Source organism: Nomascus leucogenys, chromosome 22a, assembly GCF_006542625.1.
Source record: "Nomascus leucogenys isolate Asia chromosome 22a, Asia_NLE_v1, whole genome shotgun sequence".
Taxonomy (NCBI): domain Eukaryota; kingdom Metazoa; phylum Chordata; class Mammalia; order Primates; family Hylobatidae; genus Nomascus; species Nomascus leucogenys.
The window spans coordinates 103,588,165-103,609,213 of record NC_044402.1 but is presented as its reverse complement, the minus strand read 5'-3'; the positions used below and the strand labels follow the sequence as shown (position 1 = coordinate 103,609,213).

Sequence of the window (21,049 nt, the reverse complement as noted above, 5' to 3'; positions counted from 1 at the left end):
ATATTAAAAACAAAACAAAACAGCTTGAGAAGCAGCATTGTATCTCTAAAGATATACTATCTCTAGCAGGTATCCCTAGATACTGTAAATGGAAATTGATTTTTTTTTTTTTTTTTTTTTTTTGAAACAGAGTTTTGCTCTTGTCGCTCAGGCTGGAGTGCAACGGTGTGATCTTGGCTCACTGCAACCTCTGCCTCCTGGGTTCAGGCGATTCTCCTGCCTCAGCCTCCCGAGAAGCTAGGATTACAGGCATGCACCACCATGCCCGGCTAATTTTTGTATTTTTAGTAGAGATGAGGTTTTGCCATGTTGGATAGGCTGGTCTTGAACTCCTGACCTCAGGTGATCCGCCTGCCTTAGCCTCCCAGAGTGCTGGGATTACAGGCATGAGCCACCACGCCAGGCCTATAAATGGAATTTAACAATAATGGAGAAACGTTGAAATGTTTGGAGTATTTATCTTTAATATACGTAGTATTAAAAGTCAAAAGTTTCCTGTTTTACTTGACTATAAAAAAGCTATGACAATAATTCATATTCTATCCTTCAAAAGATACTTAAATTAGTTTCTTTAAAGCTGGAAATTGGCAAGGTTAGGGAAGAAAGCCTTATTATGCCTTACAGAGGGTCTTGCCCTGTGGAAAAAAGATGTAATACTTCCCTGGTGTGCTACCATTATAGACTCCTATTATCTACAGCAGGAGTGTCCAATCTTTTGGCTTACCTGAGCCACACTGGAAGAAGGACTGTCTTGGGCCACACATAAAATACAATAATAATATTTTAACGATATGTTTTAACAATAGCTGATGAGCTTAAAAAAATCACAAAAAAATCTCATAATGTTTTAAGAAAGTTTATGAATTTGTGTTGGGCCACATTCAAAGCCATCCTGGGCTGCATGTGGCCTGCAACCTGTGGGTTGGACAAACTTGATCTACAAGGAACCCTAAATCCTTCAGAGAAATAATTATCATGAAAACCCAACTCCCTTCTCTTAGCAGGAAACACTCAAATTTGGACAAGCCTGTAGAAAACAATGTATCAAGTCCTCAAATACTGCAAGAAAACAGTTTAAACAAAAAATCTGTAATCACTTACGATCCAAATTTACTTAAGACTTAAACCTCCTCATCCTGGAATGAGTTTGGGATTCCTCTTTAGATCCTACTAGTATGGCAAAAGATAGGAAAAGGAACTGAGCACAAAGTTTCTCTTTTTCTCCTTTGTTATATCCACAGAATACTGAAGAAATGTTCAATAACATTATTTTAGACTCCTGCTGTCACCAAAAGGAGGATGGAAAATCACTAACTAAATGCTTACGTTAGTTTTATTTCATCTGATGGTCGAAGTAGTTCACTGGATATTCCTGGTTTACTTAGTGCTGAAAACACTTGTCCTCGTTCAATCCAAGTATCATCATCAGACTTTTCTAGTCCCTTACACATTACATAATTCAAAATATGTGTCAGTAATTGAAGAAGCTCCTCCTCACATCTCTATGGAAAATATAAAGTAATTTTAAATAACTAGAGGGTGTAGTTGTTCAAAGCACATCATAAGAACCATTACATATAGTTCTTGTAATCATTTAACATATTTTTAAAGTCCTTAATGAACGTGGAACTTTACTAAGCCCTAGAGATATAAGATGAGTAAGACATTAGCTTTGCTCTCAAAAAACTCACAATCTAGTGACTTCCAGGTTTCTAAACCTTAGGTCATGAAACTTAGAACATGAATACAATATGAAATTGTTAACAACTGCTCACATATTTCTAAGGATTAGAAGTATATATCAGACATGAAAATAAAAACAACATTTGGAAAAATAAGCAATTTTACCTCTTGGCTTTCAAGTAAAGAGATGTCATCACTAAAGCCCATATCATTTGTGATGCTGCTTTCTTTGTCAGAGTGCACAGAAAACGATTTAGTAGACTCTACCGGGGATGGTGTGCTAGGCAGACTGTCTGGCACTTGACTTCCACTATCACTCATTTCACATGAGTCAGTTCCACTGAGGTCTAAACTCAAATGTGAAGGGTTACTATGCCAGAATTCTTCTTGATTCTCTGATTTGAAAGACAATTCTCCCACAGAGCTGTCTTCTGGAAATAATGGTGTGTTTGAGTCTAAAGAGTGTCTATCCTCCAAACTCCACTGATCGGAAGACAAATTAGCTGAGGCAAAAGAGGTGATTTTTTCCTCATCTGTTTTTTCATTAAAGTTCTTCTTAGTATCTTCAGTTGACATATTTTTATCATTGTCTTTCCTTAAAACAGCTCTACTGTGCTTATGAAGAGTATTTCCGTTTTCCAATTTTGCTTTTAAAAAAAGCCTAACTAAGGTGTCTTGCCAACCCACTTGTTGTGATATTTGATGCGCTGCATCTGGCTGGGACTGCAAAATTTGTAAAACCTGTAAAAAGATTTACAATACAAAATTCTTCAAAAAGCACACAGTACTTTATATCAAAAATAATCTCTTTTCAGTTATTTTAATGATAAAGTAATTTAATGAGAAACTATAGAAGAATATACTTTCAAAAGATTATATTCTTAATTAGATTATAAACTATTTGGAAGACTGGCACTCTGTTTCCAACTAATCTCCATATTACTCATTGTACAGAGTAAGAGTACACTAAAATATTTGCTGGAAGATCAAAAAGAAAAATTAAAATGAATAGGATGATGGTATATATTAAATAATAGAGTAATATCCTCTCAACTAAATACTTTCCATGAGCCCCTACATTTGTTCAGGAAATATTATTGCACACCTACTATGTGCTAGGCACAGTTTTAGGCACTAGCATTAGGGGAGTGAATAGGACACATAAGACATTTTGATAGAACCTGAGTATACCAAGGATGTTTTTCTGTCTCGTTTTTTTCAGGGAAAGTTAAATTTTTTTTTTGAGACAGGGTCTTGCTCTGTCGCACCAGTGCAGTGGTGTGATCTTGACTCACTGCAACCTCCGGCTCCCAGGTTCATGCAAGTCTCCTGCCGCAGCCTCCCGAGTAGCTGGGACTACAGGCACATACCATCACGCCCGGCTAATTTTTGTATTTTTAGTAGAGATGGGGTTTCACCATGTTGGCCAGGCTGGTCTCGAACTCCTGACCTCCTGTGATCTGCCTGCTCGGCCTCCCAAAGTGCTGGGATTACAGGCATGAGCCATGGTTGCTTTTGCAAAAACTTTTTTGATTGGTACATCTACACTAAAGTCTACATTGTTTAGTAAGTCTATATTATACAAACAGAACAAAAACTAAACTTTAATTCCAGAAAATGAAATTTCAGCAAGATGGACGCCACTGCTTAGCCAGAATAGTAAACAGTGACATGGGAATACATATGATCTCTACTATCCAATTGATTTCAATTTTTAGATAAAAACAAGTTCTTAAAAAGCTTTAGACATTCAGTTAAGATCTTTTAAGACAATTTTATCACAAAGCCAATAAACTTCTATGTAGATGAAAAGAACTCTAGCTTCCAGTGTTTTGAGTATCTGTCTTAACAGAAGTTTAGCTCTGACAAATTTCAGAGCAAGAGATGAACAATGTTGGTAAGGACTTCAATATTACTAGTACTAATATACGTTGATACAGAAGGCAAGGAGTCACAATGACGTGAAGATTCTTTCTTTATTAATGCAATATCAATCAGTGAGCAACTGTTACTTTATAGGTGCAGAATACCAATTTTTTTCCTCCCAGATTAAGATTTATTTGGCAAAGAAACTTTTCATGCTGACTTTAAAGTTTCCATAAAATATGACTTATTTTATACACAAAAAATAGATAAAACCAAGCTGTACTGAGAGTTCTCAGTTTCTAATTATACATGAAAAGGAAAGGATCAATTTATATGACCTGCTCCAAATACTCAGGGCTGAGTACATAGGGAAATAATCACTGTCACACACACTGTTTGTATAAATGTAAACTGGTACAGTTATTTTGAAGGACAATGTGGAAAAATCCATCAAAATGTAAAACGTTAATACTCTTTGAAACAGCAATTCTATTTCATGGAGTACGCCCTACAGATGTATTACCACAAATTGGAAAACATAAAAAGAATTCATAACAGCAGTTTGTAACATGGAAAAGCAGGAAACAACCTAAATGTCTATCAATCAGGAACCAGATAATACTTTATTAAATAGCCATACAATGAAACACTATGCATTTCCATTAAAGAGAAAAGGAAATTATACATATATATTATATAACAAATATATATATTTTTCTTTTCTGTCAGTTAAACTACATATGTGTGTGTATATATGTGTGTATATATATATATATATATAAACCATATATAGAGATCTCTTATTCTCACACACACACACACACACACATACATACATATATATATATATATCTCAAGAACTATGACAAAATCAGGAGGTAAAATCAAAAAAAAAAAGCAAGGAAGCAAATTAAATAGGTCAATGGTTACTAGTGGAGGACAGAGAAAGTTATGATCTGAAAGGGGAAGACAGGATAACTATCTCTTGACTTAGTTAAAGGTTAACTGTGTACTAAAGACAAATCATTGTTGGAATACTCATAAACAAATTATAGAAAATTATTTCCAGAAAGTTTCAAAAGATTCAGAAACTCTATAATATGGTATATTAATTAGAAATGGTCACAATCATTGAAGGTTCTTAATAAGAAAATTATTCTCTGGTAATAAATTGACTCTGGAAAGAACATATTTGCAGGAGACCATGAAGAACTAAGAAAACATTCACATGCTAATTTCTTATGATTACATGAAGTTAATTTACTTCAAAAAGAAAATTGTTTACTTATAAAATTATGTCATTTATAAAATAAATGAAATTTTGTATCTGCTGCAAAATAATACAAAGTTATTTATAGCATGATGGTGATGCTGCTATCATTAAAATACATCTTAAGAGTTTACTGACCTTTCTGCAGATGGCCACTCTAACATTTATATGTGCTCTGTGAGATATATATACCACAGATAGTAGATCTTTGAAATTAATAACAGGATCTGTGGTAGGAAAAACAAAAAGTTAAAATTAAATACCAGAGATAACCAAAGAAAGAACTGTGGATAATGTTTGTATAACATGCTGAAATAATTATTTCATTTTAAAATATGAATTATAGGTATGTTCAAATTTTAAAGAAAAAACAGGTTTAGAATGTTTGACATCCTCCTGAGTCAACCCTAAATAATTGTTCCTTTCTTTTGATTGCTTGAACATACTGTCCATACTGCATGGCTCTTATATTATTATTTATCTTTTTATATACATGTCTTATCAACAAGATTATAAACTAATCAAGACAAAGAACCTTATATCCCCAAACTCCCAGCATCTGGCATAAATTCTACTATCTGTCATTAAGTACTGAAAAAAATTATTTAAAAAAATTAGAAGCAGGGCATGGTGAAACATGCCTGTAGTTCCAGCTACTTGGAAGGCTGAGGTGGGAGGATCACTTGCATCCAGTATGAGGCTACAGTGAGCTATGATCACACCTGTGACTAGCTACTCCACACCAACCTGGTCAATACAGCAAGACTGTTTCTAAAAAGAAAAACCAAAAAACCAAAACAAAACAAACAAAAGAAACAAAAAAGAATATGTGAAATTAGTTTTCATTTGCCTTTAAAAATTTAAGTTCCTTAAAGAAAAAACAATCTTTTGTGCATATTTTCTGTAGTGTCCTTTTCTTGTTCCGTGGACTCACTTTTAACTTAATCACTTAGTCAATAAACATTTACTGAGTAAGGAACTGTGCTATGCCCTGGGGAGACAAAAACAACAAAACTACATACGATATGGTATCCAAGGAAGGCCCTGCTGAATCAAATAACAGATATTTTAAAAGCAGCCTGAGAAAGGTATGAAAAAAACTTACAGGAAAAAACATTTCTTAAATATGTTAGCTTTATCAGCCTTATTCATACCTGTATTTATGATTTGATGGGTGAGGTTTTTAATAAGAGAAGTATTAACAAGTGCTTCATTAAGAAGGAGTCCCAGTCCTGAGTAGCCAACTTCTCTGAGTCGAATATGTTGTTTACTACGCTCATAAACGTTCGTGCATTTCAACATTTGTTCCATAATCTGTTCACAACAAGTAATATATTCTCAATATAGAAAATTAAGAATAGCTTGTCATTTAACATTAAAAATGTTAACTTATTAACATTAAATATGTTAGTATTTATTAGCATTAATATTTAATGTTAGTAAGTATTGCTATTAACTTATAGCAATATTAACTTATAGAATAAAATAACGCTATTAACTTATAGAATAAGATATTGCCATACTTTGTTTTTGGAGCATCATTTTATTCCTTAAGTATAAAAATGTCAGCATTAACCCATTTATGCCAGAGGTTGCAATTTTTTGAATTGCAGACGTGTGAAAAGTCAGACCTTGGTGATGACCTTGAGCAGCGGGATATAAATAACTCCCACATGCTCAGTGTTCCAGTAATGGAACACTAGGCATAAAAGAATTTAATAGGGAGGAGCACTCCCTATTATACTATAATGTAAAAATGGATTTCAGAATAAACTGGGCAGGGCACAGTGGCTCATGCCTGTAATCCCAGCACTTAGGGAGGCTGAGGCAGGCGGATCACCTGAGGTCAGGAGTTTGAGACCAGCCTGGCCAACATAGTGAAACCCCATCTCTACTAAAAATACAAAAATTAGCCAGGTGTGGTGATGCGTGCCTGTAGTCCCAGCTACTCAGGAGGCTGAGGCAGGAGAATCGCGTGTACATGAGAGCTGGAGGTTGCAGTGAGCCAAGATCACACCACTGCACTCCAGCCTAGGCGACAGAGCGAGACCCCATCTCAAAAAAATAAACAAATTTTAAAAAAGAATAAACTGGACTGAAATTCATCTGTATTTGAATAATTGGTATGCTTAAAACTAGTTTAATTACATGGCAAATTAAAGAGAAATAATTTAAAATTTTGTTTCTTAATGAGAAAGGCTTAGATGGAAACAAATCATGTAGCTTGCAAGAACAAATGTGTGTCAATACACCTCTGGATCAATCTAATAATCCACTTAAGTAACAGTTATTAACATTAAAATAATTTTCAAGGATAAGTAAACATTTGTGAAGCAACTCTTCCATATATTTTATAAGTTACTGATCTCTCTGGACTCAGTTTCTTCATCTGTAAAATGATAATAGTAATAATACCCACTTCATAAAGTTATTGCAAGATTAAGTAAGCCAATATATGAAAAGTACTTAGTTCCTGACATACAGTGGTTGCTACATAAAGTTTGCTATTATTATTAGCTGTTGAAATGTTCTGAATTGCCACATAGACCCACCAAGTCAAGAAGATGAGAGGTTTTATATTGAGGATGGTATGACAAAGTGAATATTCCACTGAGATGATTTTCAGATTACAATATAATTAGTTTTTTAATATGCAAACAACTGAAATACAAAAACTACATATAAAAATAAGTTGAACATCTTAGAGAAATAGATATAAAAATAATTTATAGTCACAGAATGGATATATTGCAAGAAAATTCATATACCCACAAACGCCCCAAAATACAAAGATGTTTAAGAAATGTTTGTACCTTAAAAATGATTTCTCTTAGTCTGTCAGAGTACTTCTGATTTAAGAGCAATGCATACAGTATATCAGCATTTCCCGGTTCAAAAAGCAGTAAGAAAAGCTGACCTCTAGTTGGGCTGGTACGTAGGAGACTGAAGAGCACATCCAAAATTCCAAAGAGCTTTTAAAATTAAACAACACAAAACAAACCACCACATTCATATATACAAGCACAAATAAGGTCATAAGCCACAAAAGTTATTTAATTAAATCCTATATACTTTAATGTTTTATCTTAACTTCACTATATCTGATATGACGTCTTTTTAAAAAAATTCTGTTGAGACAGAATCTCCCTCTGTCACCCAGGCTGGAGTGCAGTGGTGTGATCACAGCTCACTGCAGCCTCGACTTCCCAGGCTCAGTGATTCTCCCACCTCAGCCTCCCAGGTAGCTGGTACTGCAGGTGTGCACCACCATGCCTGGCTGATTTTCTGTATTTTTGGTAGAAATGGGGTTTCGTCATGCTGCCCGGGCCAGTCTCAAACTCCTTGGCTCAAGCGATCCACCCAGCTCACTGCACCTGGCCTCTGATATCTTTGGAACCACACATGCTTTTGTCTTATTCAATTTCCTTTAGTATAACCTTTCACTATTCAAATTTACCTGTTGGACCCATATTTATCCTCTTTTATCCATATGAAAAGACATCTCCTCCATAAAGTCTTTCCTGGTCTTTGCAACATGTAAAACCCTCTTGGAAAACACCTCATAGAACTTTGTATCTCTCTTATAGATATTGTCATACTCTTCTTTGTTTATAGTTATTTGTAAACTTCTCTTATTGACCCCTGCCCCATTAGCTTAAAAGAATAATAATTCATCATTATATTACATGTAATGTCTAATATTATTGTGTGTAAACAGTAAGTCCTCAACAAATAACTCTTTAACTGAAATAACCAAAAAAAATATTGTTGGCAATGAATCATACATACAGCTATCACGAAATAAGATGGGAATAATGAGAAGCTTTTGAAGCGGTCCAACCTTATAGGAAAATAGCCTGCATTAACTCATCTAATACTGATAATGAAGTCATGTAACCACTAATAAATATTACATATAGAGGGCAAAATAGCCTAGTCAACATAATTCTACTTAAATTTGTGGTATTGCAGAGCTTATACCAGAAGAGCACAAAAATGGCTCTAAAATTTTTTTTTAACATTTGGGTTCTAGTTTCAGGTTTATCGGTTGTGTGACTTTTTAAGTCACATAATCTCTCTGAATATAAATTTCCAAAAGCGTACATGCAAAAAGTAATTCCTGGTCTGTATATGTTATAGCAGTGGTTCTCAAATTTTACCATGTGCACGAGAATAATCTGGAGGGCTTGGTTCAGCAGTTGAATCAGTAGTATATCTGCATTTCTAACAAGTTCTCAGGTAAAGTTGGTTAGGGGCCAAACAATGAGAACCACTAACTTAAAGGGTAGTTCTGAGGATTAAATGGGATAATGTACGTAAAACTAGACACATATTTATAATTTACTCTTTATGTAACATTTTATGAACCAAGGTTATGTTAGAAATCTACCTACTAACGGCTGGGCATGGTGGCTGACGCCTGTAATCCAGCACTTTGGGAGGCTGAGGCGGGCGGATCACGAGGTCAAGAGATCGCGACCATCCTGGCTAACATGGTGAAACCCCATCTCTACTAAAAATACAAAACTTAGCTGGGTGTGGTGGTGCGTGCCGTGCCTGTAGTCCCAGCTACTCGGGAGGCTGAGGCAGGAGAATCGCTTGAACCTGGGAGGCAGAGGTTGCAGTGAGCCGAGATTGTGCCACTGCACTCCAGCCTGGTGACAGGGCAAGACTGTCTCAAAAAATAAAAAATAAAAAAAAAAAAGGAAAGAAATCTACCCACTAACTTTGATGATAACTTCGATGATAGGTAAACATACACCATGTGGGCTATGAAAACAGGCTTCAGAATTGCCAGACAAAGCAATCATTTCCATATATTAAATTTTCTAGCTAATTGGAAATATTAAATTACACTGTCACCTATTTTATGAAAAATTTAGTTAGTAGATAAAATTTACTTCTGGCCTGGCATGGTGGCTCACGCCTGTAATCCTAGCACTTTGGGAGGCCTAGGCAGGTAGACCATTTGAGGTCAGGAGTTCAAGACCAGCCTGACCCACATGGTGAAACCCTGTCTTTACTGGAAAAAAAAAAAAAAGCAAAAAATTAGCTCAGTGTGGGGGTGCACACCTGTAATGTCAGCTACTTAGGGGGCTGAGGCAGGAGAACCACTTCTCCTTCTGGGAGTTGGAGGTTGCAGTGAATCGAGATCGTGCCACTGCACTCCAACCTGGGTGACAGAGCGAGACTCCATCTCAGAAAAAAAAAAAAAAAGATAAAATTTACTTCTTAAGTGCATAATATTGAATGTGACACTACACATATTTTACTATCAAAATATTTAACTAGACACAAACATACATTCAGAAGATGATGTAGCAACTCAAATGTTAAAAAGGAAAAGTAGATTTATCTTAGGCATAATACCTGTTCTTCTTCATTAGTAGCAGCTATGTACCCCATAATACTTTGTATCTCTTCATGAGATCCACCTTTGCACAGAAAATATTTAATTAGTCCATACAAAGAAGTCCTTATTGTTCGAATATCATCTAGAGACAGTTCATTATATTTACAACCATTCCTGAAAGACAAAACAAAGTATAAGAATTGAAATTTTAATTTTTACATTTCCTTTTTTCTGAGATGTAGTCTCGCTCTGTTGCCCAGGCTGGAGTGCAGTGGCACAATCTCGGCTCACTGCAACCTCTGCCTTCTGGGTTCAAGCAATTCTCCTGCCTCAACCTCCTAAGTAGCTGGGATTACAGGTACACGCCACCACGCCCAGCTAATTTTTGTATTTTTAGTAGAGACGGGGTTTCACCATGTTGGCCAGGCTGGTCTCAAACTCCTGTCCTCATGATCTGCCCACCTCAGCCTCCCAAAGTGCTGGGATTACAGGCGTGAGCCACTGCGCCCAGCCTAATTTTTACATTTCTATATTTTCTATATAAAAGAAGTCATAGTGTTAAAAAAATATTTCCATGTAATTCTGAGATTCATAGTAACTTTGGGTTGCTTTTCTTTTTAAGGAAAATTTTCTGAGTTAAGAGTTTCAGTGAATAAAATAGCTTATGTGAATACAACACCCACTGCATAGCAGACATAATAAGTGCTTTACATTATTAACTAATTAATTTAATCCTCAAAACAACCAAAGGAGGTAAGTTTTCTTATCTCCTTTCAAAAATGAAGAAACCCAAGCACAGAGAAGTTGAGTAATTTGCTTACAGTTGCACAATTAATGAAAGCCAGATTCAAACCCTGTGTATGTGATCCACTGTTCATCATTTTAACCTCCACTCTATCCTACCTCTTTCCAGGTAAAACATACTAGAATCGCTGGTAAAGAGAAAGTCTACGGTCTACACATTCCAGTCAAGTAGCAGACAGAAAACAATATATCAAACTGAGAAGGAACAAGGGCATCATACCCATAATAAATCCTAAGTGTATCTAGGAGAAATTGCACACCATACTTCTTTCGGAAAACTCTCCTGCTGTCTTTAATGATGGTTGAAAGATACTGTATGTGACCTAAAATAAAAAGTTCAATGGTAAGTAATACAGCTAAAATAAAGTCAATAGGTAGTTATAAATTTCTAAAACAACTATAAAATTTTTATCTGAAAGCCTGCTCTCACCGATTCGAAAGGGAAAATCTCCACGGTTCCAAATACGAAAGTCAAAGAGTAAATATTGATACATTTGTTGCAGGAGCTGCATATTTTTCTCTAATGATACTTGTTCAATTAGTAACTGAACTGCCATCAATACATTAACATCCATCAAGGTGCTTGGCACCTGAAACCAAACAGAAGAAGGTTTCATATAGTTCAGTTTAAATAACTGTCACTAAGCTATAATTTTAAATCATTAATCAGAACATCTACTAAGTGTAAAAACAGAAAAAACCACATTAGAAAAACAAAAACTTAAGTATTGGTTTTTCTGATATTATACCAGAGTATATTCTCCTAGTGTCATATTCCTAAAATAGTCTTATATTTCTCAACATCCCAAATATCAAAGCTATCAAACAAGGTTGTATACATCAAAGATTATACACTATTACATAAAATAGGTATTTCTTGTATAAGATGATTCCATACAAGTTTTTAAAAGACGCCTGTGAAACAAATTATATCCACTAATATAATTCAAGTTGTAATAATCTTTAAAAATATATTTATTAGGAAGAAAAAAATCCCAACATCAACTGCAAATCACAATCATTAGTTACATCAACACAATGTTAGACTGGCTCACCTTCTGAAGTAAAGCACCAAGAGTTGCAACTCCATGAGAGTGAATAAGATTGTCCTGGTTGATAGGATGTCTCTGAATAAAATGTTTCACAATCAAGATAAATGTTGCAACTAGGTTTCTCTCTAGTCTTGACTCTGTGGAATCAGGAACATATTAATTATCATAATTACTCTAATCACTTTTATATCACATTTTCTGTATCTTAATGCACACTGTTGCACAAAGTAGAAATCTGGTTCAGCAGTCGGCTTCCAACGCTCTATTGTACAGTAGAATCAGAAAAACCAGCAACTACGATATTGTATATTTATGTGCATATATTTTCTCTACCACAAATTTAACAATGTGGTCATATTTCCACTAAGAGTATAAACTAAGGATACTGGAGATTAATCTGTAGTTTTTTGATGAAAGTATTATAAACTTTCTGAATGATATTAGTAAAAGTAGAAACAACTGCTACAGCTACAAATGGTTAAGTTTCTTCCTAATGACAGTAAAACATTTTCATCTATTTCTCAATTAATTCTCAAATTTCTCAATGACTATTTTGTGTTAATTTCATCTTAATACCTGAGGCCTTTGTGGAAGTCAATACGAGCCAATCTCCTTCAACAGGTGTTATTGATTCAGGAACTGTGCTTTCATTCTTTTCTTCAGGAATATGTCCTTCACTAAAGTGGCTGATTTGTTCCAATAAAGGGAAGAGTACATTTAACCCGCCTATGCAGTTTATGATATCCTAAAGGGAAAATTATAATGTTTAAATCTTATAAAAGAAGGACAATTTTGTCATTTAATATCTTCACATGCATGAAGTTATAATTTGCTAGATAAACCTTTAAGCAATGTAGAGGATAACCTAAGCTGAAGGAATTTTTGTGTAGGAAGATGCTTTACAGGGTAGCCTCAAGGGTCACCATAATCAAAACTGAAGAGAGATCAGGCCAGATCATTTTTACTCCACCTTCATTTTCCAAAGTTTAGGGATTTCGAACATAGGCAAATGAAACATAGCCCCATAAGTGGACTTTATAATGTAACTCCAACAATGGAAAAACAACTGTCACTAGGCAATTAGGCATAATAAACAAGAGAATAAATAATGAAAAAAAATGCAGTTGGTGGTAGAAATATGACTGACTCCTCGACTTTTAGTTAACAAAAAGGTAGAGAGGGTATTTCAGCCAAAGTTCAAAGTTTTGGATATTTTGGGTAGCTTAATAAAATATTTTCTATATCTTTTGATAAGTTACTAATATCACTGGCTTCAGTTTCTTTGTCTGTAAAATGAGGATAATAGTAACACCCACTTCATAAAGTATTGCAAGGATTAAGTAAGCTAATATATAAAAAGTGCAGTCTCTGACATACAGTCTATACCATACAAGGTTTGCTCTTATTATTATTAAAGTGTTCTGAATTGCCATGTGGACATAACTTAAGTCTTCAAACAACCTCTTCATATTCTTTGCTTGCTTTCTTAGAAATAAATTTTATTGCGTATATTTCAGGTTTACAACATGTTGTAGTATACACATAGATAATAAAATCGTTACTATATATAGTGAAGCAGATTAACATTTCTATCATTTCACATAGTTACTTTGTGACAAGAGCAGCTAAAATCTACTTATTTAACAAAATTCCCTAATAAAACGTAATTTTATTAACTATAGTCGTCATGTGTTACATTAGATTTCTGGATTTGTTCATCCTACATATCTGCTACTTCGTTGGGCTTTTCTTGCTTGTTTTTGAGACAGGGTTTCGCTCTGTCACTCAGCTGGAGTGCACTGGACTGATCACAGCTCACTGCAGTCTCGACCTCCCAGGCTCAAGTGATCCTCTCACCTCAGCCTCCCAAGTAGCTGAGACTACAGGCATGTGCCACCACACCCAGCTAACGAGTGCATTTTTTGTACAAAGTTTTGCCATGTTGCCCAGGCTAGTCTCAAGCTCTTGAGCTCAAGCAATTTGCCCGCCATGGCCTTCCAAAGTACTGGGATTACAGGTGTGAACCACTGTGCCTGGCCCCATATCTTCTACTTTGTTTTGACTGTTTGTCATACCAGTTTTGAAGAGCTCTTTGTATAAATAAGTAAATTAACTTTTTGGAAGGCAAATATTATTTTACCAGTTGTCATTTAACTTTTTTGGTCTTTGATTTGGCTACAGTATAAAAATACGTCTTTCTCTTGATAATCTGCTGCTTTTTGATTTCCACATTAGCCAAAAGTCTAACTAGTTAATAATCCACATAGCTGTAACTCAGGCCACAAAAAAAGGCTTTGATTTTCAGGTATGTATGGCACATATAAACAGATTTCTATATATAAAATACCACATGGAATCAGCTTTGTAAAACCAGTCTTACAAGTAAAGCAAAAGTTAACTTATGAAGTGTCAATCATGTCATAAATCTTACTATGGTAACAGATTAAAAAAGTGTTCTGGCCGGGCATGGTGGCTCACGCCTGTAATCCCAGCACTTTGAGAGGCCAAGGTGGGCGGATCAACTGAGGTCAGGAGTCCGAGACCAGCCTGTCCAACATGGTGAGACCCTATCTCTACTAAAAAATATAAAAATTAGCTGGGCGTGGTGGCAGGTGCGTATAATCCCAGCTACTTGCTGGGGCAGGAGAATCGCTTGAACCTGGGAGGCAGAGGTTGCAGTGAGCCGAGATCCACTGCACTCCAGCCTGGGCGACAGCAAAGCTCTGCCTCAAAAAAAAAAAAAAAGAAAAAAGAAAAGAAAAGAAAAAGAACAAGTGTTCTTATACCAAAATTAAGGAGAAGAAAAATGCTTTATATACCATGAATAACATGAAATTAACACTAATTGATAGACAAATTTCTACATAGGCGAAATTATCTTAATGATTTCTGTTTCACTGAAATAATGTATTTGGTTGGTGTTAACTGATTGGAAAATTTTTTTTTTCCTGATTTACCAGCAAGTCCTCTTATAATTATCTCTTATTTCCCTGATTTACCAGCAAGTCCTCTTATAATTATCTTTTATATTTCTTTAACTTAGGTTATAACTTCTATTTAAAATATCATTTAAGGAAACACTATATTTAAGAATTAAGCCTCTCTCACCCTAAACAACCTTTACTAATTTAATCACTCAGTCAACACTTATTTGTTGCATAACCTTGTACCAGGAACTGGTTAAAAAAAAAGAAAAAAGCAGTGACCCTTCCTTGAAAGTTCTTTTGGACTACTAGAGCATTAACCAAGCAGTTCCTATTTGCCATGGTAAGTGAAATAATAAAGTGCTAGGGATACCAATAAGAGCAGTTTGGTCTTGGAAAGTAAGTAGAAGCCCCTAGATGGAAGCAAAGTTCCAGCTGTGACATAAATATGAGGCCAATGAAAAAGGAAAATAAGATTTGAGAACCCATACAGACATGGCAAAAACATTCAAACTCCACACAGACAGTTGCCCCTGCCAAGAATCAATTTTTTTCTCACTGACTTTATAATGAACGACATTATCCAAGGACTTGCTGCGCACAAAGGTAACTACATTTCAAACCAAAGTCATTCAACTACGTTAGTCATTTAACTTTGCATTTGTTTATCCTTCAAATTGTATGTTTGCATAACATTTTAACTGAGATCTATTATTCAGATCAACCTGGCAGTGCTTTGAAAACAAAATCTTTAATAAGAGTATCAGTAAACTTATGTAAGATGTTGCCCAACATTTACTATTAATTTACCTTAATGTCCCAGTTCACTACTTTGTTTCCTGTTAATCTTCCGTGCAAACAATTAGTAGATAAATCAAGACAGATTGAATTTTTACAGGCCTAAGAATAAAAGAAAAATATGGCAAACAACCAATTAGAACAAAACATAAATTTAACCACATGTAGAACATTTCACCATAATACAAAAAGGAATATAGGATAGTCAAAGATAAGACGCCCATAATGTGAATTTTAGTATTGCTGTTCTCTTTTAAAAGAAAGAATCAGGGCTGGGTGTGGTGGCTCATGCCTGTAATCCCAGCACTTTGGGAGGCTGAGGCAGGTGGATCACCTGAGGTCAGGAGTTCGAAACCGGCCTGGCCAACATGGTAAAACCCCCATCTCTACTAAAAATATAAAAACTAGCCGGGTGTGGTGGTGGGCACCTGTAATCCCAGCTACTCGGGAGGCTGAGGGAGGAGAATTGCTTGAACCCAGGAGACGGAGGTTGCAGTGAGCCGACACGGTGCCACTGCACTCCAGCCTCAGTGACAGAGTGAGACTCTGTCTCAAAAAATAAATAAAAATAAAAATAAAAAAGAAAGAATCAGGAATCAGATTCTAAAGCACCAATTTAGAAAAGTAGGTCACTGCTACTTGTCGTCTGACAGATGAGCTATAGCTAGAACTTGTTCACCAGCCACAGGTTTTTTTTTTTTTTTTTTTTTTTTTTTTTTTTTTTTTTTGAGACAGAGTCTCACTCTTGGCGCCCAGGCTAGAGTGTAGTGTTGTGATCTTGGCTCACTGCAACCTCTGCCTCCCAGATTCAACCAATTCTCCTGCCTCAGCCTCCCGAGTAGCTGAGATTACAGGGGTATGCCACCACATCTGGCTTAATTTGTATTTTTAGTAGAGATGGGGTTTCACCATGTTGGTCAGGCTGGTCTCGAACTCCTGACCTCAAATGATCCACCCACCTCGGCCTCCCAAAGTGCTGGGATTACAGGCACGAGCCACTGCACCCGGCCTCGCCAGTCACAGTTTTTAAATTTTTCTCTTTCAAACAAATATATGAAAATAGATTTTTGGCTTTAAAAAAATTCAATGTTTTACTTCCATTAGCACTTCCCTAGGCACAATTTCAACATACACATAAAACGTGTGATTAAAATGAGAGATAAACCACAGAACCAAAAAAAAAATCATGATATAAAAATACAATTACAGGCATAAGATACTATTTTCCCTCATGTTGTTGCCAGACAATTCTGGCTGCATTCAGAGTAAGAGCTTAGTCTGTAACTTTAGAAACAAAGTTATTTGCTAACCTCCATTCGTAAAGGCATGTTAACTTCATATTCAATCTGAATTTTCAGGTAATGAAGCATCCTTGAATCTAATCTAATCCCCATTCCAAAAGAAAGTAAACCTACAAATTTTAGCACACATGATGTAGCTACTGCTTTCCTCTTAAACAATTGAGAAAAATTGCTTTAATAAAACAAATACTTAAACATTAACCATCTCAGAGACAGACATGTCTTTCTCCAGTCGCTACTTTAGTCTGTAACTAAAAACCGTATCTATAACCTGTTTTAACAGAATATCTCCTAATGGTATGACTGCCTCTAGAATCCATTCCTCCAATCCAACTTTCACACTGCAGCTTAAGACCATTTCTAAAATGCGAACCTGATAACATTACTCTTCTGCTAAAAATTCTATCCATTGCCTATTATTTACTCTGACATAGAAGGTTTGCTATAATGTGACCTTGCTCTCTAGTCTCATCTCCTCTTGCTCAGTGTCCTATACGCAAATACATGTAGAACCCAGTTTTACAGTCTATGCCTTTTTAGGTGATATTTACCATGCATCCCTGCTCAACCTTGTCTTTTAAAACACAAATGATACCATCTTCTTTATGATTTTCTAGCTTCCTGGAATAATAAACCACTCCTCATTTGTACCCTCACTATTATTTTGTACATTATTCCAACAAAGAAATATTGTATATTAGTTAAGGATATAAATTAAACAGGCTGGGTTCTAACTCCAGGATTCACTAGAATTATGAGTCTAAGCAAGTTACTTATCTTACTGAGCTTCAGAAAACTAAAGCTTAGAAAAGATAACAGATAATACCATATACCTCTCAGGGCTTTTGTGAAGATTAAGTGAAACAATACACATGAAGCACTTAGCATAGTGCTTAACATATTGTTAACACCCCATAAATGGTAGCTAAAAAGAAAAATAAATGCTCATAAAGTTATGTTGAACTCATTTTTTAAAAAAATTATTTTACTTTAGATTGTAAGCTTCTTACAGACAGAGACTTTAATTTATTTATCTTTGTATCCTAAGGGTATAGCATAATTCTTGGCACTAAGAAGACATTCAATAAATTTTAAGCAAATGGATGACTAAATACCTCCTACAAATGAGTACAAAAAATAAAAAACTGTTGACTATTTAAAAAATCCTCTGGAGCAGCTTTTCCCAAACTAGCATTTGTTAATAACTAAGTTATAATAACAAAATATGCTCTATGCTCAAATACCTGGTGAAACAGTAGGACAAAACAAAAGTAAACTGGTTTCTTTATAGCAGAATTTAAAAAATGTATCACTAACCTCCAAGAGGGATATAAAGAATGCAACAGGGCCAGGCACGGTGGCTCATACCTGTAATCCCAGCACTTTGGGAGGCCAAGGTGGGCAGATCACTTGAGGTCAGGAGTTCGAGACTAGCCTGACCAACATGGTGAAACCTCGTCTTTACTAAAAATACAAAAAATTAGCCAGGTGTGGTGGCACATGCCTGTAATCCCAGCTACTCAGGAGGCTGAAGCAGGAGAATCACTTGAACCCAGGAAGCAGAGTTTGCAGTGAGCCAAGATCACGCCACTGCACTCCAGCCTGGCAACAGAGCAAGACTCCGTCTCAAAAAAAAAGAAAAAAAAAGCAACAGGCTGTATGCAGTGGCTCACGCCTGTAATCTTAGCACTTTGCAAGGCCTAGGTGGGTGAATCACTTGAGTCCAGGAGTTCAACACCAGCCTAGGCAACATAGTGAGACCTTGTCTCTACAAAAAATCAAAAAATGGGGTGGGAGTATTGCTTGAGCCCAGGAGGATAAGGCTGCAACGAGCCGTGATTGCGCCACTGCACAGCCACCTAGGTAATGGGAGTGAGACCCTGTCTTTAAAAAAAAAAAAAATAGAACCCAACAGTCCCCCAAATTTATTTAACTATAGAGTCCCTGTCTCACGACATAGCAACATTTTACAGAAACATTCCTTCAGTAATCTGTTTTATTGTATTTATCAATAGTCATATTAAGTTTCTTGGGGAAAAACAAGACAATAGCTATTTTTTGGTAGTATAGAATTTTTTACTTTCAATGGTAAAAAAAAAAAAAAAAATCCAGCCTTAATGTTAACAAATTCAAAGTTACTTTGTAAAAAGAATATGATGACCATAATGTCAAAAAGACCAGTCAGGCCTGGTGCGGTGGCTCATGCCTGTAATCCCAGCACTTTGGGAGGCTGAGGTGGGCGGATCACTTGAGGTCAAGAGTTCAACACCAGCCTGGCCAACATGGTGAAACCCCATCTACCAAAATGCGAAAATTAGCCAGGTGTGGTGGTACATGCCTGTAATCCCAGCTACTCGGGAGGTTGAGGCAAGAGAATCGCTTGAACCTGGGAGGCAGAGGCTGCAGTGAGCCAAGATTGCACCACTGCACTCTAGCCTGGGTGAGAGAGCGAGACTCTGTCTCACAAAAAAAAAAAAAAAAAAAAAAAAGTTGGCTGTCACACATCCAGAACTTGCCACTAAATATATTGTTTGGATTATATGCAATTATTTCTTAGCTATCTATGCTATATAGCGGAGAATGAAAATAGGTGTAAGATATAATTCTTGCCAAGAAATAACGTAAGATATATTAAACAAACATGTATCTTTGGGAAAAGAAGTTATACAAAGCAAACAAAAATATAAGACTCAAGAGACATTATAACCAATGCAATGCATAAACTTTGACTGGACCCAGGATTCATTTCTAAAAGGCTATACAAATATTTTTGGAAAAATTTGAATACAGAGTATATATTAGATGAATTATGGGCCATTTTCTTAGGTAGGTAGATGATTATGTAGAGATATTCAGGGATGAAGTGTCTTGATAGCTATGTCAATTTGTTTTCACAAATGATTTGAGACAAAGTCAGCAAATACAGTAAAACATTAGTAATTGCTTAATTTAGGTGAAGAGTATATAGGATATCACTTTACCATTCTTTTGACTCCTCTCTAGGTTTGAAATGTATCACAGCAAAAAGAAGGGAGAAAATAAAACTAATAAGCAAATTTTATTAGGTCAGATACAAAAAATAAATATTTAAAAGTAAGGCCAGACACGGTGGCTCATTCCTGTAATCCCAACACTTTGGGAAGCTGAGGTGGAAGAACTGCTTGAACCCAGGAGTTCAAGACTAGCCTGGGCAACAGAGTAAGACCCTGTGTCTCTATAAAAAATAAAAATAAAATAAAAAAAAAGCTCAGCATGGTGGCACATGCCTGTAGTCCTAGCTACTCAGGAGGCTGAGGGTGGGAGGACTACTTAAGCTCAGGAGTTCAAGACCACAGTGAGCCATGATCCCACCACTGCACTCCAACCTGGGTAACAGACTGAGAACCTGTCTCCAAAAAAACGGTGTGGGCTGGTGGAGTAGAAAAAAGTCCTTTTTCCTTTTACTTATCTAATAAAAGCAACTGAGGTCAGCAAGGACTGAGGAAAAAAAGACAAAAGAACTGGGAGAAACAAAAGAACTGGGAGGAAGAAAAGAACAGCAAAAATATTAATTGCTTCCACCATACTCAATGTTACATGGACTCAGAATATGTTTTGGTTTTGTGAGATTATACATTTTTTTTTTTTTTTGAGTCGGAGTCTCGCTCTGTTGCCCAGGCTGGAGTGCAGTGGCACAATCTTGGCTCACTGCAAGCTCTGCCTCCTGGGTTTGTGCCATTCTCCTGCCTCAGCCTCCCGAGTAGCTGGGACTACAGGCGCCCGCCACCACGCCCGGCTAATTTTTTGTATTTTTATAGAGATGGGGTTTCACCATGTTAGCCAGGATGGTCTCGATCTCCTGACCTCGTGATCCGCCCACCTCAGCCTCCCAAAATGCCAGGATTAAAGCGTGAGCCAATGTGCCCGGCCGAGATTATACATTTTTGTATATCTTTTTCTAGTTTAGCCAGCTGGTGCATGATAATAATTTATTACTTTCTTTTTGGTGTTTTTTTTTT

The 21,049-nt window shown here is 36.0% G+C and overlaps 1 protein-coding gene across 1 annotated transcript in view; it reads right to left on the bottom strand.

Annotated features, from left to right (window-relative positions):
* Positions 1-21,049, bottom strand: part of NBEAL1 (neurobeachin like 1) — a 207,371-nt gene that overhangs the window by 79,551 nt on the left and 106,771 nt on the right. Inside the window, exons 19-29 of the mRNA XM_030803003.1 lie at positions 15,763-15,852; positions 12,605-12,773; positions 12,032-12,165; positions 11,407-11,566; positions 11,197-11,299; positions 10,190-10,346; positions 7,633-7,791; positions 5,974-6,133; positions 4,958-5,046; positions 1,849-2,424; positions 1,327-1,502 (exon numbers count right to left, since the gene is read on the bottom strand). Of these exons, the coding sequence (XP_030658863.1) occupies positions 1,327-1,502; positions 1,849-2,424; positions 4,958-5,046; positions 5,974-6,133; positions 7,633-7,791; positions 10,190-10,346; positions 11,197-11,299; positions 11,407-11,566; positions 12,032-12,165; positions 12,605-12,773; positions 15,763-15,852 (1,973 nt within the window). The remainder of the gene's footprint in view (positions 1-1,326; positions 1,503-1,848; positions 2,425-4,957; positions 5,047-5,973; positions 6,134-7,632; positions 7,792-10,189; positions 10,347-11,196; positions 11,300-11,406; positions 11,567-12,031; positions 12,166-12,604; positions 12,774-15,762; positions 15,853-21,049) is intronic.